We start from the raw sequence: 22761 nt of genomic DNA, 5'->3' as shown, positions 1-22761 counted from the left end.
AACGGTAGATTTGAAATAGGCCTATAATTATTTAGTATGTGTGGGTCTAGGTCTGACTTTTTAAGTAATGTTTAATGACTGACACTTTTAGTGTATCAGGTACTGTGCCATGCAATAATGAACTACTGATCCATATTACTAACCGAGAATGCTAAACCAGATGATGGACGCAGGCACATCCGGCAATGGGCCGTAGCTGCAAAAAGACGTACTGCGCAGGCGCAAAAAGAGTCCGCGAGAGTCGGCTGAGAAGCCGAGAAAGGCGGACAAAAGAGGGCGAGAGAGGCGGATGAGGGGCCGCGAGAGGCAGACAAGACCACAGAAAAAAGGAGTGAGCACAGGAAAAATGGAGAAATGAGGCGCAAAGAGCACCGAAAAAAGGAAAAGGCACATAAAAAAGTATTCAAACGCAAGCAAAGCACGAAACACATTGCACACGAAACTAGACCTGAAAAAAAAAAAAAAAAATGAGGCTTGCGCACAACAGCAAGGCACCCCCCAACCCCCCTACAGGCACCGGACTGGACACACACCAAGAGGGGGATTCAACAAGCCCATGGAACACAAAAAAAAGAACACAAAACCACCCCACAGACCCTACAAGCAACGGACGGGACACACACAAAGAGGGGGATTCAAACAAGACACAGGAACACAAAAAGAAAGAAGACGCTCGCGCAACAACAATCCTCACCCCCCCCCCCCCCCCCCCCCCCTCACACACACATCCATAAGAAGTGACACCCAAAGCCACATATTCTAAAGTGAACGTCAACACCTTCACACTAGACAGCATAGGTGGATCTCCTTACAATAAAGCACTATTAACCGTTCAACTGCAGAAAAGGAAACATATTAACAGTGACTGCGATCCTCCTTATTACTTATCCATATTTCGCATGCTGAGAAAGAAACAAGTCATGAATACACGGTCACGGGTACAAAACGAAAAGGAAATGATAACAGGAACAAACACACGAACACGAAAGAAACAACAAAATAGACGGCTATGCAGCATAGGTGGATCTCATTACAATAAGGCACTATTAACCATTCAACCGCAGAAAAGGCTCCATATTAACAGTGAGTGCAATACTCCTTATTACTTATCCATATTTCTAAAAGAAAAAATGTCTCGACTCCAAAAACGCAAACCTCAACTAAAGCTTCTAACTAACAATGTACCTAAAAGTAAAAACTTTATGAACTGCATTAGATCCTACAATAGTTCATTTGCTTTTGCATATACCGGAGTAAATATCAGGCCACCAAAAGGCAATGGACCATACTGCTTTCGCATATGTGCACAAATACTGCATCGCATTGGAACAGTGCACCCTGAAACAAATCAACAATGCAAATATGCACAAATCTACATCCTAGATCCACATTACGCAATCTATCAATCAAAGTGCTGCATCGCAACAGGCACGGATTCAAAACGAAACACCTCCCGTCTCAGACATACGTTAATGGCAGCGAAGGCTACAACGGGCTTCTCACACAGCACAGGCAAATCGATTACAGCTCCAAAACAACACGTCCCAAATACTACACATGCAACAACGCGCCTCTCAAACGGCACAAGGAAAACATACACCAGGAAAATTCATTCGGATTAATGAATGTCATTTGCAATCATTGTCATTCAGTTCACTTCCCTGAAGAAACAACTGGCAATACAAGTTATACATTTACACGTTGTTGTCAAAAGGGTCAAATTAGACTGCCTTCTTTACATTCATATACTGAATATCTACAGAAGCTTATAACTGACGATGTACCTGAAAGTTAAATCTTTATCAACTGCATTAGATCCTACAAATCGGTATCCACTATGAACATTAACGGTGGCACTGCACGTGACATCCGTCTTGAAAAAATGTTGTTTATTGATGAACGTTCAATGACATGAAGTCACTTACTCAACACCATTCATAAACTTCTACAAACGTTTATGAATAATAATATTCGATTTGGAGGAAAGGTACTTTTATGAGGAGGAGATTTTAGACAGTGATTAGCTATTCTTCCAGATGCCATGCACTCAGCTATTGTTCAGTGCACCTTAAAATACGCAGACAATTGGCATTACTTTCAAAAGATACAGTTAGTAAAAAAGATACGATGTCCAGAACCAGATCATAACAATTGCTTATTACAACTGAGAGATGGTACACTCACCAATACAGATGGACTTCAGCCACATATTATTACAATTCCTCAAGCCTTTATCTGCGACGACTTAGTTACAGAGACATTTGGAACAGCAATCTCATTAGACCAAATGCCCCTTTTAACACAACGCACTATATTATGTCCAAAAAATATTAATGTGGAAAACATAAATACCCAAGTCATTCCGTTACTTTCTGGAGAGACACAACTCTTTCTAAGCTCTGACAAACTTGACTCTGATCACAACAATAACCATCTTAAGTGACCTTACAAGTTCTGAGCTGGAATTACCTTTTACACTTAAACGGCGTGTACAAAGACATTTTCAAATAAACCTTTACACTATGCCACACACTTTATTGTTTGATTTCTATTTGCATCATCTACACCGTCACACTATTCTATATCTCATTCATACATCACGCTCTTTGTCATTCCCAACACCAGGGGTTGGCGAGCGAAGCGAGCAGGGGGCGGAGCCCCCTAGTAATGTTTAGAATAGGCGCTGCAAGAACATTCATTGCACTTTTTACTAGTTTTGTTGGCATTGGAAAATGGCTTCATTTTAGAAATTAAAGTTAAGACTTCCTGCTCAGTTACAGGATTAAAATTACTAAAGTGCTGAATGCAATGTGAGACAGGGTCTGCTAAGCTAGTATTTGGTTTGTAGTGTGATGCAGAGATCTGGGATCTTATATTTTTAATTTTCTCATTGAAGAAGTTCATAAAGTCTGTACTGCTAATATCTGTTGGTATTTTGCACTGTTGATCTGAATTTCCATTTGTTAATTTAGCCACTGTTCTAAACAGTACCCGAGGATTTTTATTATTGTTATCTATTAATGTAGAATAGTATTCTGACCGAGCTTTAAAGATGGCTTTTTTATATTTATTAACACTCTCTGTCCATGAAATTTGAAAAACATGTAGCTTTGTTGTTCTCCATCTGCGCTCCAGTTTTCGCCACACTAATTAAGAGCGCGAGTGTTTTCATTAAACCAGGGAGAGTTTCTATGTGCTTTGATCACTTTTGTTTTAAGGGGAGCCACTGTGTCCAGAGCATCTCTCAAGGTCACATTATAATGTGATGTTAGCTGATCTAAATTGTTTTCCACAATTACACTTGACTTACTCAAAGTATCTATAAATTTTGAAGCAGAATTACAATCTAAATGTCGCACTATCTTTGTTTTAATCTGGGAGTGTGTTGACAAGGGCAGGACTAAATCAAATGTAATTAAGTAGTGATCGGAAATAACTTCATTTAATGGAGTGATATTTCATCCATCCATTTCCCAACCCGCTGAATCCGAACACAGGGTCACGGGGGTCTGCTGGAGCCAATCCCAGCCAACACAGGGCACAAGGCAGGAACCAATCCTGGGCAGGGTGCCAACCCACCGCAGGGAGTGATATTTAAATTTTGAATTTCAACTTTGTAAGTTATAATTAAATCTAATGTGTGGTTATGATTATGAGTTGGACCTTTGACAATCTGACAAAATCCTACTGAATTTAACAAATAAGTAAAACATTTGATAAAAGTGTCAGTTTCCACATCAATGTGGAAACATGACATCTCTTGCTTGTCGTTTTCTGTTGTTATGGATCATTTATACTCAAACACTCATGCCTATTTGTTGAAGATTTAGCGGTTCAGGCCATGTTTAGTTTTTTTTTGTTTTTGCTCTTTTTTTTAATAGCAGTGTCCTTAATAGTACACCATGTGAAATGCAGAAGGCAATTCTATCTTCCCACGTTGATGAGAGCCATGCAGGCCACCTACAACTGAACATTAAATATGTGCTGTTCAGTGTACCATTTGATATGGACAAGTTGAGATATAGTTTGCTGAACATTTCAGAAATTTTATTAATAACGGGAAGTAACCTTTTTCATACCTTTAACTGCAAGGCAAAAACACCACTCTTTATAATACAGTAAAGCAAATCTGCTTCAATTTAATTTTATATACAGTGCTATTTTATTTGTTCATTGTACATTTTTCACAGACTATTTGGTCAGTTCCACAATCAGAGCCTAATGTATCATAAAGGGACTGTGATTGAACAAATAACACACATTTTGATATTTCTTTTTTATTTATTGATTAAAATTGCTTATGTAAGAAAAGTGATTGCTCCTCAGACTCAATAACTATATTTAGCAGCATTAACTGCCACCAGGACTTTATTTTAGTTCTTGATAAAGTTCTTTTATAACTGAATTCCATGACACGCTTGTCCATACCTGCTTGTTTCATGTCCTACTACAGTAAGCACATTTATGCTACTTTTTATTTGAATCAAATACTGTTGCAACGTAGTTGAGCTATGAAAAAACTTTTTTAACTGTCAGTGTATAATTGTTTGAACTTAGTGACATGCTTGTTCATAACTGCTTGTTTCATGTCCTACTGCAATAAGCACTTTTATGCTACGTTATATCTGTATCAAATACTATAGCAGTACACTTCTAGTCCTATTTTCCTGTATTAGAAAACAGAGTTCAAAAGACAGGTTTTAGGACCACTTGTAACCATCTTCAAGGAAGCACAAGTGTAAAAGGAAGCAATTTTAGACTTGCATAGGAATACTTTGTTAAAAATCACAAGAATTGAATGTATTGTTTTTGTTATTTTTGTGTTTTTGTGTATTCTTCACCTTATTAAGTCATTAAATCATTGTACCTTTGGGTAGAAATCATTAATTAATGACTGAATTATGCTGTTAAATATCATATTTTTTAAACATTTACTAGATTGTGACAGAATGTGCATTGTTTAAAGCATGTGCTTGCACTATGCTTACTCTTAATTTATTCAGTTTCTGCTGGCATTGCGATTTTTGGGGTTTGAGGTATTGTGACAAATACATATGCAGTGGTGTTATATTTTTCCATGCTGGTCCCTTTTTTCAATTCATCTGTATAAAGAATCTTTTTTGCATTGTGGACTTGTTGTTCAGTATTTTTATATACAGTGATCCCTCGCTATATCGCCTTTCGCGGCTTCACTCCATCGCGGATTTTATTTGTAAGCATATTTAAATATATATCGCGGATTTTTCGCTGCTTCGCGGGTTTCTGCGGACAATGGGTCTTTTAATTTCTGGTACATGCTTCCTCAGTTGGTTTGCCCAGTTGATTTCATACAAGGGACGCTATTGGCAGATGGCTGAGAAGCTACCCAGCTTACTTTCTCTCTCTCTCTCTCTCTCTCTCTCTCTCTCTCTCTCTTGCGCTGACGTAGGGGTGTGAGCAGAGGGGCTGTTCGCACACCTAGACGATACAGACGTTTCTACCTTCTGTGTGCAGCTGCTTCCTGAAGGACATGCTGCACGGTGCTTCGCATACTTAAAAGCTCAAAGGGCACGTATTGATTTTTGACTTTGTTTTACTCTGGCGCTCTCTCTCTCTCTCTCTCTCTCTCTCTCTCTCTCTCTCTCTCTCTCTCTCTCTCTCTCTCTCTCTCTCTCTCTCTCTCTCTCTCTATTTCTCTGCTCCTGACGGAGGGGGTGTGAGCTGCCGCCTTCAACAGCTTTGTGCCGCGGTGCTTCGCATACTTAAAAGCAAACAGCCCTATTGATTTGTTTGCTTTACTCTCTGTCTTTCTGACAGACTCTGCTCCTGACGGGCACTCCTTTGAAGAGGAAAATATGTTTGCATTCTTTTAATTGTGAGACGGAACTGTCATCTCTGTCTTCTCATGGAGCACAGTTTAAACTTTTGAAAAAGAGACAAATGTTTGTTTGCAGTGTTTGAATAACGTTCCTGTCTCTCTACAACCTCCTGTGTTTCTGCGCAAATCTGTGACCCAAGCATGACAATATAAAAATAACCATATAAACATATGGTTTCTACTTCGCGGATTTTCTTATTTCGCGGGTGGCTCTGGAACGCAACCCCCGCGATGGAGGAGGGATTACTGTAGTTAACAATGTTTAATTTGTCCTAAAACTAATCATTGTAAAAAGAAAGGAACTCGGCTTCTTTTCCCCCCCAGATATAATCATTCCAGCCATTTTAGCTTAGTGAGAAGAGCATATACCTTTGAATAGGGAGAGACGTAAATTTCTTGAAAAGAAAAATCTAATGGATAAGTTTAGGAAGCACCGTTTACTGTTAAGGCTCAGATCTTGTCTTTAAATTGCCTGATTTTTCTGACTTTTGCACACTCATACTTAACAACCTTTTCCTGATAATATTCACCAGACTGATTTTCATCATCCAAATGTTTTATGTTGGAAAACTCCACTTAATTTATTATCTCTAATTTAATTGTTTCTTTATGTTAGCCTACTGTCTATGTGAGAACTGTGCTTAGGAAAATATTTTAAAACCATATTTAGACCTGAAGCTGCTTTGCAGCTGAATTATATATTCATGTACCATACCTAGTGGCACAGCCATCACTGCAAAGCCGTTAATTGCTCTAGCTATAAATGCCAAAAGCAATGTAGCTTTTAGAATAACAAGATCAATTACTTGAGGGCATGACTGCTTAAACAGGAGCTCCACACAACAAGCAAACAACTCCCACACCCATAATGTGCCAAGGAGATAAAACAATATAAAATACTAAGTCTTATCTGTTCTGTTTTTTCTTAGAATTGCTGTAAAGTTGAAAATAATGAAAATGCAGTGTCCTCTTAATAAAAAAAACTGAGTTATATTTTTTTGAAGACTTGTTCAACTGAGTTTATAAGAGGCTAGTGGAAGTGCTCTGATTTAATGAGAACAGCGGATTAAGAGTGCACATGACAACTTTTATATTTCATAAACACTAATAATAAACACCAACTTAAGTTACTTTACAGGTATAAAGGTAGACTAATATTGTTTGCCTAATTTTTTTTTTCAAAGTGGCGCAGTGGGTAGTGCTGCTGCCTCGCAGTTGGGAGATCTGGGGACCCGGGTTCACTTCCCGGGTCCTCCCTGCGTGGAGTTTGCATGTTCTCCCCGTGTCTGCGTGGGTTTCCTCCGGGCACTCCGGTTTCCTCCCACAGTCCAAAGACATGCAGGTTAGGTGGATTGGCGATTCTAAATTGGCCCTAGTGTGTGCTTGGTGTGTGGGTGTGTTTGTGTGTGTCCTGCGGTGGGTTGGCACCCTGCCCGGGATTGGTTCCCTGCCTTGTGCCCTGTGTTGGCTGGGATTGGCTCCAGCAGACCCCCGTGACCCTGTGTTCGGATTCAGCGGGTTGGAAAATGGATGGATGGATGGATGATTAGACATGTTGAGTGACTCAGGTTGAAGGTGGGATTTGAACTGGCAAACTTGTGGTTTAAAGTTTAGAGTCTTAGCTGCTAGACCACACTAGAGTCCAGCACAGGTCCAGTTTTCATGAACTGCATCCAAACTGCATCCTGCAAGTCAAAGTTAATTGAATCCACAACCTGAACCAACCCTCTGACTTAACAACAACGACCTGAATCGCACCTGCAAACATTCATGATTAGGAAAGTAACAAGTATTAATGCCCAATATCAAGTTTGTATTGTATTTAGATACAAAGCAGCAGACACTGCAAATTTACCTATTACAGTATGTCACTTCAGTGTAATAGGTTACATATTAATGAAAGTCGACCATCCCTCTAAAACTGTATTAGAATAGAAAATTATGCTTCTTCAGGGTTCTGTACATGTTACATGTCAAAACTGTAATTTTAAACTGATGGCAATGCAAGTTGGGAAAATTAAAAGATACATAATTCATACACAGCTTTGTATCTAGCAAGCTATTCATGCATACACAAGGACATAAACAGTCACTTTTAATTTCAAACATAAAGTTCTAGCCCTTTAATATGAGGACCTTCATATTATTTAAAATTAAAGTTACTTAACAATTTATGTTAAAAGCCTTGGTGCTGCTGTACAGTATAGCAGCAAAACTCTGGACACATTTCCTTTTTGCAGCTTCATTATTGTTAAATACACTGCACATCTCATACAGCAAACACACTTTGCACCAATCGCTTTCTCCAGACAATACTCATGACTCATGGTATTAACTTGTTCGTTTTCAGCAAAGCTTTAGGTTGAACTGATGTGTCTACATTCTTCCTTGAAACATCAATATGCATGTTCACTATTACTCTGCAGAATTACCTACTTGGTACTCGGCTCAGACAAGCTACTTATTCAAAATGACTGACATCAGTCCCTTCCCTATGCTTCATGGTTCCTCTGTGACTCAACCTCATTTCCTATCTGTCACTAGTCTATACAAACACCTGTAATTATCCTTTTTATGTCTCAATGCGTTTTGTATATATTGTCATCTCTCCCCATTCAATTTTTACTAACATTTTCCTTTCCCATTTTTCCTGGAGGTTACAAAGATATTACTCAATTGGTTTTGAAGGGAGTTTTCTTTAGCGAATTGCATGATCACTGACACCAGACAAAAGTACACACTACAAGTAATGATTTATCCATGTCTATCGCTGCTTATCCAGTTCAGGTTTGCATGAAGCCATTGCTTATCCAGGCAGCAGTGGGAGCAAGAAAATATCCAACTTTGGACTGCATGCCAGTCCGTGGTGGGCAATGTATGCTTCATCAGTTTTGTTAATGGTGAAACTATTTGTTTAAAATTGTTTTGTGTCTCCACTATACAACATTGATCATTGCAGCTGCTTCACAGATTCAGCCAACTGCTTTCAAATAGCTCCAAATGTTGTCCTTGTGGAGTTTGCATTATCTTCCCATGTCAGTGTGGCTACTCCATTTTTTAACTCTCTAGGTGCAGGTTAGGTTGATATTCAATTGTAAATATACAGTATTTACTAAAAAGACGCCAAAAAGTAGCAACATGTTGCAAGCTGAAAGGACATGTAAACAAGAATTTCACTGCACTATATACATGTGACAATATTGACCATATAACCCTATAAACTGACCCCAGTGTGAGTGAAATTGTAGGTTTTAGTAGGTCATTTTCACACTTTAAGCTCCTCTTTTAATCAAAAAAATGTTTTATGGTCAGCGTACTAGCTTGAGAGACCTTGCAGCACTCAATATGTTTTTTTTTATCGACCACTTATCTACACTATGGCTGTTGGAAATGAAGAAACAAATACTTTTATTTATATTTTATAAAATGTTTTAATTGATTGGTCTTAATGAAAGAATAATTATTAGTAATTTATATTCTTCCGTTGCTGCTTTTGCATTAATGTTCATGGCCACTCTACTTCGACACTGAGTGCACCAAGAACAGATGATTGGCCTTCCTGTTGGAGAATAGGGTGAGGGGAGTTTCTTTTCCTCTCTGCCCTGTAAGCATAGAAGTTGTGCATAACTCCTCCCAGTATTGATGAAGAAGAGACTTAGTGCCTATCCTTTTGAGTAAAAACTACAGTGCTCCAGTGTAAGAAAGATTTTACAAATATGAGTGTGAGTGTGTGTGTGTGTGTGTCTTTTAAAATGTACTATGCAATGGATTTCACACACAGCCCAGGGTTCATGTTCATGCCTTGTACCCAAAGATGAGGGGATAGACTCTGTCCCCAATAACCCACCACTAAATTAAACAAATTTGGCAATGGATGGATGGATCAGAAATCAGAGACTGAGTTTTAATGTATTATGCGCTGTCCCTTGATTACCTTGGCCACTAAGAAGTGTGCCTGCTGCTATTGTGAGAGTACAGAACCTAAACAGCAGTGTGCTACAGTAGACACTGAAAGGAAAAGAAAAATAAAGATGATAAATGGAAGGTCTAAAAAATTCTGACCTGCATACTTAACAAAGAAGAAGCTGTGTGCACTAAGGGAGCTGCACAGAAGATAAAAGGAATAAATTGGAAGGCTTGCAGGAAGGGTGTTGCTTCAAAGTGAAACAAATGAAGGGGAAGTGGAAGAGCCTTTAGGGGGTCACTATCATGCAAGCTACCAAAGTAGAAAAGGCTTACTGTAATATTGCTGTTAAATTTCTTTAAAACGTGACACTGTTTCTTGTGAAGATTAGGTTAATCTTCTTATTGCAGCTTTCTTTTCTGGATTAAACCATCAGCCCATCTATCTCTGCCTCTGGGATATTCTACACAGCTAAACCATGTTCCTCTTTAAATGATGGAGGTCTGTTTGGCAATTTCTCATTTCTAGCTTACAGTAGAGTCATCTGTATCCATGAAGAGATTTATGGTGGAATGTTTCCTTGAGGGCAAAATTATCTCCTTACAAAAAAACAAATCCTGTACCTGTCCACTATCCATTTTGTTAATATATATATAAAATGCAAAGTTGACTTACTTCTTCACTCATCAACAGACAATATATATATAATGCAAAGTTGACTTACTTCTTCACTCATCAACAGACACTATTTCCCATTTAGTTAAAAACTGAAATTTGCCAGAATGGTATATGTAGGGCAGTGGGAATCCGCTAAAACAGGACATTTCTATATATCAACATTTAGGTGGCAAACACAATTAAAAAAAAAAAAACAAATACCCAAAAATCTCAGAAATGACTTGATGTATTTGATTGAAATTTGGTGATGGTAGAAAAAAAGAAAATTAGCCAACAAGTGTTTTTTTTTTTCATTTGATAAATTTTATATTTGTCAATATTTATTAATGTTATGCTAACTTACATTCTCAGCGCTGTGCTCAGAGCATGATTTTTGCAAATGAAGGACCCTGGGGAAGTGATGGACGGGCCATGTGAATACCACCAGTTAACAGTAGAGTGTACAATTTAAGATGGGGGTGGTGTCCTGGACTGGAAAAAAGAGGCATCATCATGTTATGAAATGGAAAAAGAACGTTCAGCAAGCTAAGTGAATATGCAAAGCTCAGCGTTTAGCAGGCTGTGTTTTGTGCTGTTGACTGTCTGCACTCTTAGATGCATACTTGCTCTCATCTTGGTTATCTGTTCCACTCTGTTGACCTCCTGCCGTGAAGTCTTGAGCAACGCAAAAAATAAAAACACTTTTTCACACGAATGACAAGCAAGAGGATGCACCTTGAATCACCAACACATACTGTATGATGCATTTAAATTTTGTATGATTATCAAGCACTGCAAAGCACCAACACATTAATATTGGGGGGATGGCGGGAGGGTTGACCCATGTAGTTTCATGAGTTGCGGGGGCATTACCAAAAGGTGAAAGGCAAGATAACAGTTGCGCAGTTCATCAAAAATGTGATAAAAGCTGCATGGCAGTTCAAAAGTGAAGCAAGGCACCCAGAAGAAAAGTGTGCATCTGCAGCTTAGAGGGAACATGGCTGATTACTTGTTTCAGTTCAATGCATTTTACTGCAACATTGTATTTTTCAGTGACCAACAAAAGCCATGGCACTAGGAAAAGCAGGACCTGATCTAGTGCAGGAATGTTTTACTCTTTGACATTTGTGCATATTCAAGAGTAAGCAGCTCCATTAAACTAATACTACTATTATTATTACTTGTTTTTTGACTGATTCCTTTATCCAAGGTTACTTAAAACATTTGAGGTACAATTGGTTATATTTCTTTTGTATTTCCAATTGGAGCACAGGCAAGTGAAGTGACTTTCTCATGGTCACAGTGTCATTAGCAGGATTGGAATCTACAACCTCAGATTTTCAAGTCCTATGTCCAAAGGTCAAAAAAATCTACAAATATAATATAAAAAATATTTATTTAGTTACATGCTATAGTATTTGTGATATACCTAATTAACTGACATGACTATAACTGACGCCCATTGTCTTACGAAATGGTATCACAGCTAGCATTACATAAAACAGTTCATAACCTTCTTACCCATTTAAATAGTATTATGTTGAGAACCTGTATCACTGACCATGATTCCCAAAAAACACAGTTATGAGTAGAGTTCTAACTAGGGATGTCAAATTGCACAAAAACATGTATGTTTTTACTTAACTTGCCTTTGCATGTTTCACTGTTACTAATATTTTTGCTTGTTGCTCATGGTATATCTACAAAGCATGCAGCACTTATGACTTGTGCACTAATGCAAACTTTACTTTGAAAACCAGCCCTTCACAAGAAGAGGATTTTCTGTGCATGGAAAATGACAGGATCAAAGAGAGAAGTGGAACTGGAACACTGTATGTGCCTGTAATGCATATATAAAACTCATACAGAATAGTTCCTGATTACTTAAACACATTAAACACACTTCAGTAACAAAATATAACAAATGTAAGTAACCTTAACACTTGTTATGCCTTTGTTTTAGGAAAAGAAAAACAGCTTTTGTTTGCTTAAGTTTAAGTTTTCTTCCTACCATTTGTAACATATCAATCTGTTATGAACTATGTGGCCACATTTTTAGGGCTAAAATTTGTTTTTTCTTGGTGCTATAATGTAAGTGCTTTTTGTCATCACTGAAAGTGAACACGTCATTCTGGCTCCAAAAATAGACATAATGGGCACTGGGTGTGTGTAAATGGATTTGCTGCCCTTGCATTGGGTGGGTGGAAATTGAGAGGAACATACCTCTTGGTGAGAGAGTGTGGGAGCCTGCCATATTTTATATATATTGGAAAATCTCATCCCCTTGAGTGTGCCTGACTGAGGCATTTTGAAGGAATGTGAAGCACAGAGAGAAAGTCAAATCTGGAGGAAGTGAAGCAGCATGGAAAGAGATACAGGGTGCTGAAGGAGGAAGGCGGAGTAGCTGAAAAAGACAGCACAAGTGAGACTGCAAAAATAAACTTTAATGTAAATGTGTTTTTAGATAATTGTTGAAAACAAATTAAATTGTAGATTCTGCTGTGTGGAATGTGGCAATTTATGCATAAATTACAATTATTTATAGCAATAGGAGAAAAACGAAGTAACCCTGTGTTTTTTGCTATGTTTGATTTATTTTTTCCTCTTATTGTACTCTGAGCCTATACTTGAAAGTGATGTTGTTTTTCCATGTACAAATAGAATAGTTTGAATGGAAGAGAGAAGAGCATAGCCTCTAAAAGGTGTATTTTTACGTGAATCTGATAAAATGTGGAAATTATTTTGCCCCAGATTAATAATGGTAGTAAATCTAAGATGCACATCAAGATGCAAGGCCTATTAACAACTTTTTTTTTCAATTCCGTACAGGCTGGTTTGATTCCTTTTTAAGTCTTTCATTGAATAGAATGAGTTTCTGTCTTTCATTCTCTCTCTCTCTGTCTCTCTCTCTCTCTCCTGTATTTCCACAGTTAACAAAGTATGGCTTTCAGTTAATGAAAACAAATGTTCAACAGGCAGGTCAGTTATAGAGTGTCTATCCCAAGATCTGTCATGCATGAGAAATCAAATTGACTTTCCTTCATTTTGGGTTTGCTTTACACTTCTTAAAGACCAAATGACCAAAAAAGAAAGGTCCTTTTACCATTCTCTGGTGGTTGTGCCATCATTCACCCAAAAAAATCTGGTTATCTGTATAGGTCAGATCCTTACTGTGCAATTAAAGGCCCTTTCTGGAAAGAGCTGCTGTGCACTGTGTGCTGCTGCTTCCGGTATTACATATGTCTACTCAGTTTATTAATTTTGTGTGTGTGTGTGTGTGTGTGTGTGTGTGTGTGTGTGTGTGTGTTTGTTTGTTTGTTTGTTTGTATAAATGTTTGTATAACCATGTATAATGTAAGTGAACAGTTTTAAAATTCCTGGTTACACTTAACTCTTGTAGATTCCTTTTATTCTTTTCATTTTTAGTATCCAACAGATATACAGTTAAAGCACACACAAAAGTAGATTTGAAACAGACTAAAATAATGTATGGAATTAAAAATATGGTTACTGTAAAATAACATTGTTTCTCTCCTAATCCTGTAGCTTCTGTGGTGAATGTCTCCAGCCATGCCTCCAGGTCCCTTCACCCCTCTGTCCCTTGTGCCGCATGCCTTTTGACCCAAAGAAGGTGGAAAAATCATCAAATGTTGAGAAGCAGCTCTCTTCCTACAAGGCTCCCTGCAGAGGCTGCAGTAAGAAGGTGATTTTTTTTGTTGATTTTGGCAGATATATTAAAAATCAGATGAAGTAATGGTCAATAAATGACTTTCACTACACCTTTTTCCTATATAAAGGTCATTTCTGCTGTGTGGGACCTCATTCATTGCTGGTAATGCTCATGAGACTTTTTATCAGCTACAGCAGTTGTGGTGACATAAAGAACAAATGTGTTTCTCGCAGTCTGTCCCTCCCCTCACTTTGCAGGGCATTACAGCATAGCATAACTTTGCTTGTCCTATACAATAAGTATTACTTGTGCAAAGTCTATGCAAAAGTCAGCAATCTTGTGCCAGTATGTCTCATATTCTCTTACTTTGTATAATGCTTAAAATATAAGTACTATAAATTAAAAACTGAGCAGGACTATTTTTCCGCATGATTTATACCCATGTAGAAAATGTTCAGTTGCCATTTGACTGCAAAGCACTACCTAAATGCCAACTGTCAACCTGGTAAACCAGAGTTAGCTGCTTTTGCCTAGGAGGTAGTTATTTTTCCCCTTTTTGTTGTTTTAGGTCACACTTATCAAAATGAGGTCTCACATTTCCTCTTGTACAAAGGTTCAGGAACAAATGGCAAACTGCCCAAAATTTGTCCCCGTCGTACCCACCTCCCAGCCCATTCCAAGGTAAGAACTCCCCCCTTTTATATAAATTAAATAGAATAATACTTCAAGATCATGAGGGTGTCCGTACAATTTCTCAGTGACCATTAGTTAGTCACTTCACTTGCCAGTAATACAGTAATACTGTACATATTTTGAAAAAAATACACTGAATTTGTTGTCACTGTAAGTTAAATTGTGGGCTGAAATATTTATATTATTGCAATTTTCATTAATCATTTTATGTTTTGACTCATTGTGGTTTTTTTATACTTTTTGCACTTTACAGTCTTTTTTGTTTGTGCAGTGTATTAAGGTTATTAAGAACATATTCTAGATTTGTACTGTTTTATATTGTTATTAGGGAAACCACAGTAGTGAGCAGAATTTATACATTTTATTGCTAAACAGAGACATATTATTTAGAATGTAAAACAGCAATGTTTGCCTAAAAACAGAAGATCAGCAGGAAAAACTACAAGTGAAGCAGAATGTGATTCTGAATGATTATGTCAAGAAGGAGCTCAAAGGAGGAAACTGCCTTTGATTAAATGCCAGTCAATTACAGTGACATAAACAGCCACACAGAAAATTTAGAGATCAAAGAGGCCTGATAACATGTCCTTAAATTTTGAAGAAATCTATACAACTGTACAGGTGACATAAACCCCATACATAAGCACCTAGCCCTGAAGACTCCTGATCTAAAAGGTATGGTACTACTGCACCATTTTCTCCATTTTTATTTATTTTGGCTATGGGGTGGTTTCTTTTATTTAGCATGCTAATGATTTGATCTTGTAGATTGAGTCCATATTGTCCAGTTAAATATCTGATATGCTTACTCATAATTATGTAAATATTTTTGTGTATAGCGAACAATAATACCTCAGTTAATGAGGTAGTTACAATACATTCCAGAACTTCACTGGAGAAATATGGATACATATTGCATTGACAGGAATAAGGAAGGTGGTCATTGCTTATTTGACGACAAAACCTGCTCTTTCCTTCCTTACCCACCTTCTCTCCAACACACTGCCACCACCCTGATTTTTCCGGATCTACTTCCATCTGGCTCCACTTGCTGTCATCTACTTTGTCCACTCTAGGCTGCCACACTCTTGGTGTCAGATGCAACACCATCTGCTGTCACTTTCCCCAACTCCATGAGCCCATTCAACCCAGAGTTCTTAAGAAGACATAGCATCCAGGTCAGTGGATTTAAGCAGAGAGACACATCTCTTTCATGGAGGTAAATGCTCTCTATCCGTGCCCCATCTTCCACATGCTGCCCTGGCTGCTTTCATAGCTGGATGCTAACCCAATTATTCTGCTATGTGTCTTTTCTTTTCTCTGCCTTCTACCCTATTTATAGTCTATATTTTATTAAACTTACTGCACAGTGTATGTGAAATACCTTAGCACTCAGGTATAATAATATCATGTTCTATAGTATACATAATGTTAACAACACACAAAAACTCTTGTGTGGGAAGCATCCACAATGACTATTTTCAGTTACACAGAAAAAAGAATAAGACAAATGATACTGATTATACTGTAGAATAGCAGCAGTGAGATGCGCCAGTGTTCAGTCAATTGGTTAGTGTTGATACTGTATCACATAGTACTGTATTTTGTTGAATCAGGTTTCTGCCATCGGCATTAATGATACCCCTCTTATTTGATTTACTTCATACCTGTCCAATCATACTCAGTTTGTTCAGCTAAAAAACTCTTCATATCAATCCCTCCCAGTCACTGGTGGTGTTCCCCAGGGCCTGTTGCTTGGCCCTTACTGTTTTTAATATACTGTATCTACTCCCTTTAGAGGTGGCATTTTTAAGAAATTGGAATCAACTTTCATTGTTATGCAGATGATGCTCAGCTCTATATCTCTACAAAGCCCAACTCTGTCCTTCCTCCTTCCTGCCTCAATGATTGTCTACTTGAAATAAAATCTTGGTTTCCTTCCAATTTCTTCCAACTCAATAGCCCTAAGACAGAGGTTCTCTTCATTCGCTCCAAGTCTGCTTTATCAAAATTACTAGTTTTTCACTTAATATTGATGGTACCTCAGTCTACCCCTCGATTCAGGTTAAGAGTTTGGGGGTTATCTTTGATAGTATTCTGCCTTTTGAATCCCATATCAATAATGTTACACTGTCACCTTTTTTCTATCTCTGTAGCATTGCACACCTGCGACACTCTCACATTAAATAGCACCGCTATCCTTACTCACACATTGGTCACTTCCCACATTGATTATTGTAATTATCTTCTCTTTGGTCTCCCGCATAAGCATCTCCATAAGCTCCACCTTGTTCAGAATTCAGCTGCCCGTATTATCACTCAGATCTGTTCCATATAACACATTACTCCATCTTTTAAGCAGCTTCATTGGCTTCTGGTAAAATTTTTACTTACCTTCAAAACACTTCATATCCCTGTTCCATTATACCACTCTGACTTCATACATGTTTATACCTCCAACCTGATTCTTAGGTCCTCCACATCTGGTCTCCAGGGGTTCCAGAGCATTTAGTCGCACTGCTCCTCATCTCTTAAGACTCGCATACTACCTACAGTGCATGACCTTAGGCTGTATTCTTATTTGCTTTGTTTATTTTCAGTTCCATAAATACAGTATATGTGTATGTTTACACGCATATTAGCTTGCTGTTGGCTTTATGATTTTATTATTTACTAGCTGTACCCGACCAAGCGTTGCTGTGGCTCAGTCTGGTTATATGGAAAAGAAAGAAAAGAGAAAGTGCCCGTTTCTAATATGATTAATTTCACAATGCTTGTGGGTATACAATATTTTTTGTTGTTCCATTGTCTGTGCAGAATGTTAGACTGGCGCTGTTTTTCAAAAAAAGCATGTTTTTACCTGTCACAGGTGTGACATCTATATAATATAGGCATATAAAAACACACGCATATTCGAATGCAACGTTGTGTCAAAATTTCAAAGCAATCGGTGAAGAACTTTCGGAGATTTAAGGTTTTGAACAAACGAACATTTACATTTTTATTTATATAGATATGGTGTCCTTGGGTGTTTAGAAAGGCACCTTGAAATAAAATGTATTATTATTATTATTATTATGATTACTGTATAACAGCATTGTAGTGAGAAAGTACTTGAACTTGTCGTTGTGCTTGTGCCGCAGCATGTTTTATGCTGAATTCATTACCTGGGAGCTTCATTAATTGAGGATTTGTTAACCCAGTTATCCTTGTACATCTGTACATGTGACAATATTACTAATACATTTTCCACATGTTTAGTTTTAACCTTTCAGACAATTCAATTTCATTGCTCAATCTGTTGTTTTTGTCTTTTGACTAATTATCTCTTTCACTACACAGAAAGAATTCCTTACAATCCTAGTGCATTTCTTGGCTCTCTTGAGTGAGCTGGATATATATACAGTATATATATATTTGCTCTAAATATACTCCTGTTGTCCTGTGGGTCTTTTCAATGTCGTAAGATTCATGCATCTCATAGGATTAATTACCCACAGCAATGTTAAGGATGTTTTTGGAGCACATAATATGTTCGACATTAAAACAGATTCAGTTAGTTTATTCTGTTTAGGATGATGGAATACAATTTTGCCAGTTATAGTTAACATTACTAGAGGTGATAGTTTTATTATAGAGCAGTATTACTTGTTATAATTGATTCTTGTTGTTTGCTGTCAAAGTTCCAAAGGGTTTAGGATGCACTGTTAAAAGTCTCATTTTGTCTGATTAAGAGGCAACACTTGTGCATCTATTAGCTGTTCTTTTCATCATGCTGACTAGAACTTATTGATCAGAATTCTTTCTTTTTAAGGTCAAAATGGCAACATGTTACAGACTGTCCAAGTCAGATATCTTTGTTGTCTTGACTCAGGGTTTTGTTGGCTTTTGAAGATTTTTCTTCTTAAGATTTGCTTTTATTTTGTTTATTTTTCTTCTAATTTCACTAAAGCTTTTTGCTTTTGATGAGTTTTTGTCTGGTGTCCCTGCTCAGCTTATCTGAAGGATAGTTTGGTTATTGTGTATTTTAGTACTTGTCTGAAAATGGTTTTGATCTGTCATGTAACTCATGATACAAGACAGTAAGAAGTCTGTTCAGTAATGCATACAATATATGGCATGATTAGGCCAGTGTTTATTGAATGTATTGTGTATAGTTTCAGTACATTTGTGGTTGAGAAATCGAAGAGTTAGAAAGAATTACACAGCATGCATACAGTTAACTGCTGCTTCGTAATGTTTATTTATTCGCTGTGTTTCTCAGCTAATTTTAGTCCAGCTGTTCATTACTATTTAAGGATTACTTAGCCCATGATTAACACTTGTGGCCAAAATTGAAGACTGTGTATGTTATTATAGTGTAAAAGTAATACATTTTGCACCACATAGAAAATGAAGTTGGTCACTTTATTGAACTGCAAAAAAGTCTTACCGGATTTTTTTTTTCTTTAATGTTTATGCAGCTTTTGCAGTATCTTGTGGAAGTAATTCAGAGCACAATGAGCAAGGCATGATGGTGTAAAGTTGAAATGAATACTGTGAACCAAATTAAGAAAGATACCAGTGCTGCTTCATTGTATGTGGCTAATGACTGATAATGTGTACTGTTCCTTTACAGTAAAATCACAATATTTATTACAAAACATATATACTGTGTGTATATGTATGTATGTATACATAAACTGCTCAAAACAATTAAAGGAACACTTTGAAAACACATCAGATCTCAATAGGGAAAAAAAAATCATGCTGAATATCTATACTGTGTGATATAAGGCGCTATATTACGCCCCACCTGGCACAGACTCGCACTGAGGCATGTGTAAAACATAACAAAGACTTTATTTTTCTTCACCTGTGGGGCACGACTTTCCCGTGAACCCCACAGGCATAGCATAGTCCAAATAAGCACACAACACAGTCCTTCTGGAACCATCACTCCTCCCATCTAGCTTCATCCTCCACCTCCAACTCTGGGCTGGCCCTTTTTATAGCCCACCTGGAAGTGCTACAGGTGCTTGATCACCTGTTTCTGACTGCACTTCCGGGCGGGGCAATAGAGTTGTCCACGCCGGCCCAGGGGGCCATGCAGCACCCCCTGGTGGCCACCCCAGATCCCAACAGGGCTGTGGAGAACACCATCTCCCACGGAGCCCTGCAGGAAACTGAGGCACCACTGTCAGCCAGGGAGGCCGCCACCAAGCGTCCCGGGGGAGGTACTGAGAAGCCAATGGTTGCTCCCCCGGAACATATGGAGAAGGGGTGCCCCGGCTGGGCATGGGACCTGGCCGCCTGCCACAACTGATATCGATTGGGTAATGTTTTAGGAACGAAAGGATGCCACATCGTTTGATGGAAATGAAAATTATCAACGTATAGAGAGGGCTGAATTCAAAGACACCCCAAAAATCAAAGTGAAAAAAATGATGCGGCAGGCTAGTCCATTTTCCCGAAATTTCATTGCAGCAACTCAAAATCATATTTAGTAGTTTTTTATGGCCGCCACGTGCTTGTATGCATGCCTGACAGCGTCGAGGGGAGCATGCTAATAATGAGACGATGAATGGTGTGCTGGGGGATCTCCTCCCAGATCTAGACCAGGGCATCACTGAGCTCCTGGACAGTCTAAGGTGCAACCTGGCAGCATCGGATGGACCGAAACATAATGTCCCAGAAGTTTTCTATTGGATTTAGGTCAGGTGAGCGTGGGGGTCAGTCAATGGTATCAATTCCTTCATCAGGAACTGCCTGCATACTCGCGCCACAAGAGGCTGGGCATTGTCGTGCACCAGGAGGAACCCAGGACCCACTGTACCAGCATAGGCTCTGACAATGGGTCCAAGGATTTCATCCTGATACCTAATGGCAGTCAAGGTGCCGTTGTCTAACCTGTAGAGGTCTGTGCGTCCCGCCATGGATATGCCTCCCCAGACCATCACTGACCCAGCACCAAACCGCTGAACAATGTTACAGGCAGCATAATGTTCTCCACGACTTCTCCAGACCCTGCTGTCATCTGTGAAAAGCACAGGGCACCAGTGCTGGACCTAACAATTCTGTTATTTTGTGGCAAATACCAATCGAGCTCCACAGTGCCGGGCAGTGAACACAGGGCCCACTAGAGGACATCAGGGCCTCAGGCCACCCTGATGAAGTCTGTTTCTGATTGTTTGATCAAAGACATTCACACCAGTGGCCTGCTGGAGGTCATTTTGTAGGGCTCTGGCAGTGGTCATCCTGTTCCTCCTTGCCCAAAGGAGCAGATACTGTTCCTGCTGATGGTTAAGGACCTTCTACGGCCCTGTCCAGCTCTTCTTGAGTAACTGCTTATCTCCTGGAATCTCCTCCATGCCCTTGAGACTGTGCTGAGAGACACAGCAAACCTTTTGGCAATGGCACGTATTGATGTGCCATCCTGGAGAAGTTAGAGACACTGACCGTAGCGAAATGCAAAACTAGTGAAAAAAATAGTCAGAAAAGATGAGGGAAAAATGTCATTGGCCTCCACCTGTTAAACCATTTCTGTTTTGGGGGTCGTCTCATTGTTGCCCCTCTAGTGCACCTGTTGTTAATTTTATTAACACCAAAGCAGCTGAAACTGATTAACACAGAAGTTTCATTGACTTGATGCTATATCTGATTAAAAGGTGTTCCTTTAATTTAATATAATATATATATATATGTGTGTGCGTGTGTGTGTGTGTTACATATATATATGTATATAAACGTTTGTGATTTACAACCCATATATAACTACTTTACATGCTTCTTTTTCTATCCAGTCAATTTTAGCAAAACCTGAAATTGGTGATTAATAAAATTTTGCTAAAGTCGGGTAGAAATTAAGAGCATACCTTTTAAAATATGCATCTTATGTTGATATGGTAATGAGGTCAGCTTACACTCACAAAATTTATTTTAAAACTATATTGATCTGGGTTAGTATTCCAGAATGCAGTGTCTGTATATTCCCCCACTGCGGAGGTGTGAACCACATTGTAGTTTTGCTAAAATAGGGTTTGCATTTTATTTGCTCAGCCTGTTTAATTGTCAATTATAGGATATTTTCTGTTACTTAAGCTTATAGATTTAAATGTTCATAAAATATCATGTAAACCCTGTCTGTGAAATGCATTGAAATTTTTATTTTCCTGCTTAATGTGGTACATTTGGACATATGATAATTATCTGTTTAGACTTTGCTGCCAGTGTATTTAGGGTATGCTTAGCTTTAAAAAAAAAAAAAAAAGACTTGTGTAATTGTTAATGGTCGTCCTCAGCTGGATGAATTCAGAAGGAAGTTCTTATGATCACATTTGCATAATTCTGAATGCAAAATGTAGTTTGAACAAACATATGACCTTCAGTCACATTTGTTGCAGTCTCAGTAGTGGAAATCCACAAAGGGCCTGGATGCTAAGCTAAGCTACATCTAAGTAAATCAGTCCACCTCTACATTGGTGAAAATATTAGACTTTTTTATATTAGTACTTCAACTAGTTGTGTAACCCATTTTTTGTGAGTGGTGGTTAATATCGGGAAAATGGTTTTATTGTCTTATTTGTTTAATTTTGAATAAAATACTTTTGACATTATCTTACAATGCTCTGTCCTTTCCCATTTACATTCACCTAAAACAAGTTTAAATGATCATTTCCCTTGACTTATTTCAAATTCATAGATTCCATTACATTTTGACAATCAGGATTATATAATATAACCTTATGGTTGATTGGCTGCCTTAAATGAAATAGTGTTGGGTTGGTGCGCTGCATAGTTTGTTTTAGGAGAAACTTTATCTACATCATACTTGTTCATTTTATTAATGTGACATGTTCGTGTAAAGAATACTCTGAAGTATAAGCCATAGTAACTGACAAGTGGAGGAATAGCATTGGTCATTTAGCGTAGTGGGCCTAGTGTTACTTAAGTCCATTTCAAGACAAGTATTAACAAAGGTTACAATAAAGGTAGAACATG

General features: G+C 38.2%; 1 protein-coding gene across 1 annotated transcript in view; it reads left to right on the top strand.

Moving 5' to 3' along the window:
• The window catches only part of LOC114657820 (E3 ubiquitin-protein ligase RNF166), a 77939-nt gene that overhangs the window by 43730 nt on the left and 11448 nt on the right, over window positions 1-22761 (top strand). The window contains exons 2-3 of the mRNA XM_028809743.2: window positions 13965-14121; window positions 14657-14769. Coding sequence (XP_028665576.1) covers window positions 13965-14121; window positions 14657-14769 — 270 coding nt within the window. The remainder of the gene's footprint in view (window positions 1-13964; window positions 14122-14656; window positions 14770-22761) is intronic.

This window comes from Erpetoichthys calabaricus, chromosome 9 (genome assembly GCF_900747795.2).
Source record: "Erpetoichthys calabaricus chromosome 9, fErpCal1.3, whole genome shotgun sequence".
Classification (NCBI taxonomy): Eukaryota; Metazoa; Chordata; class Cladistia; order Polypteriformes; family Polypteridae; genus Erpetoichthys; species Erpetoichthys calabaricus.
The sequence above is the reverse complement of the archived record's forward strand: the minus strand, read 5'-3'. Positions and strand labels throughout refer to the sequence as shown.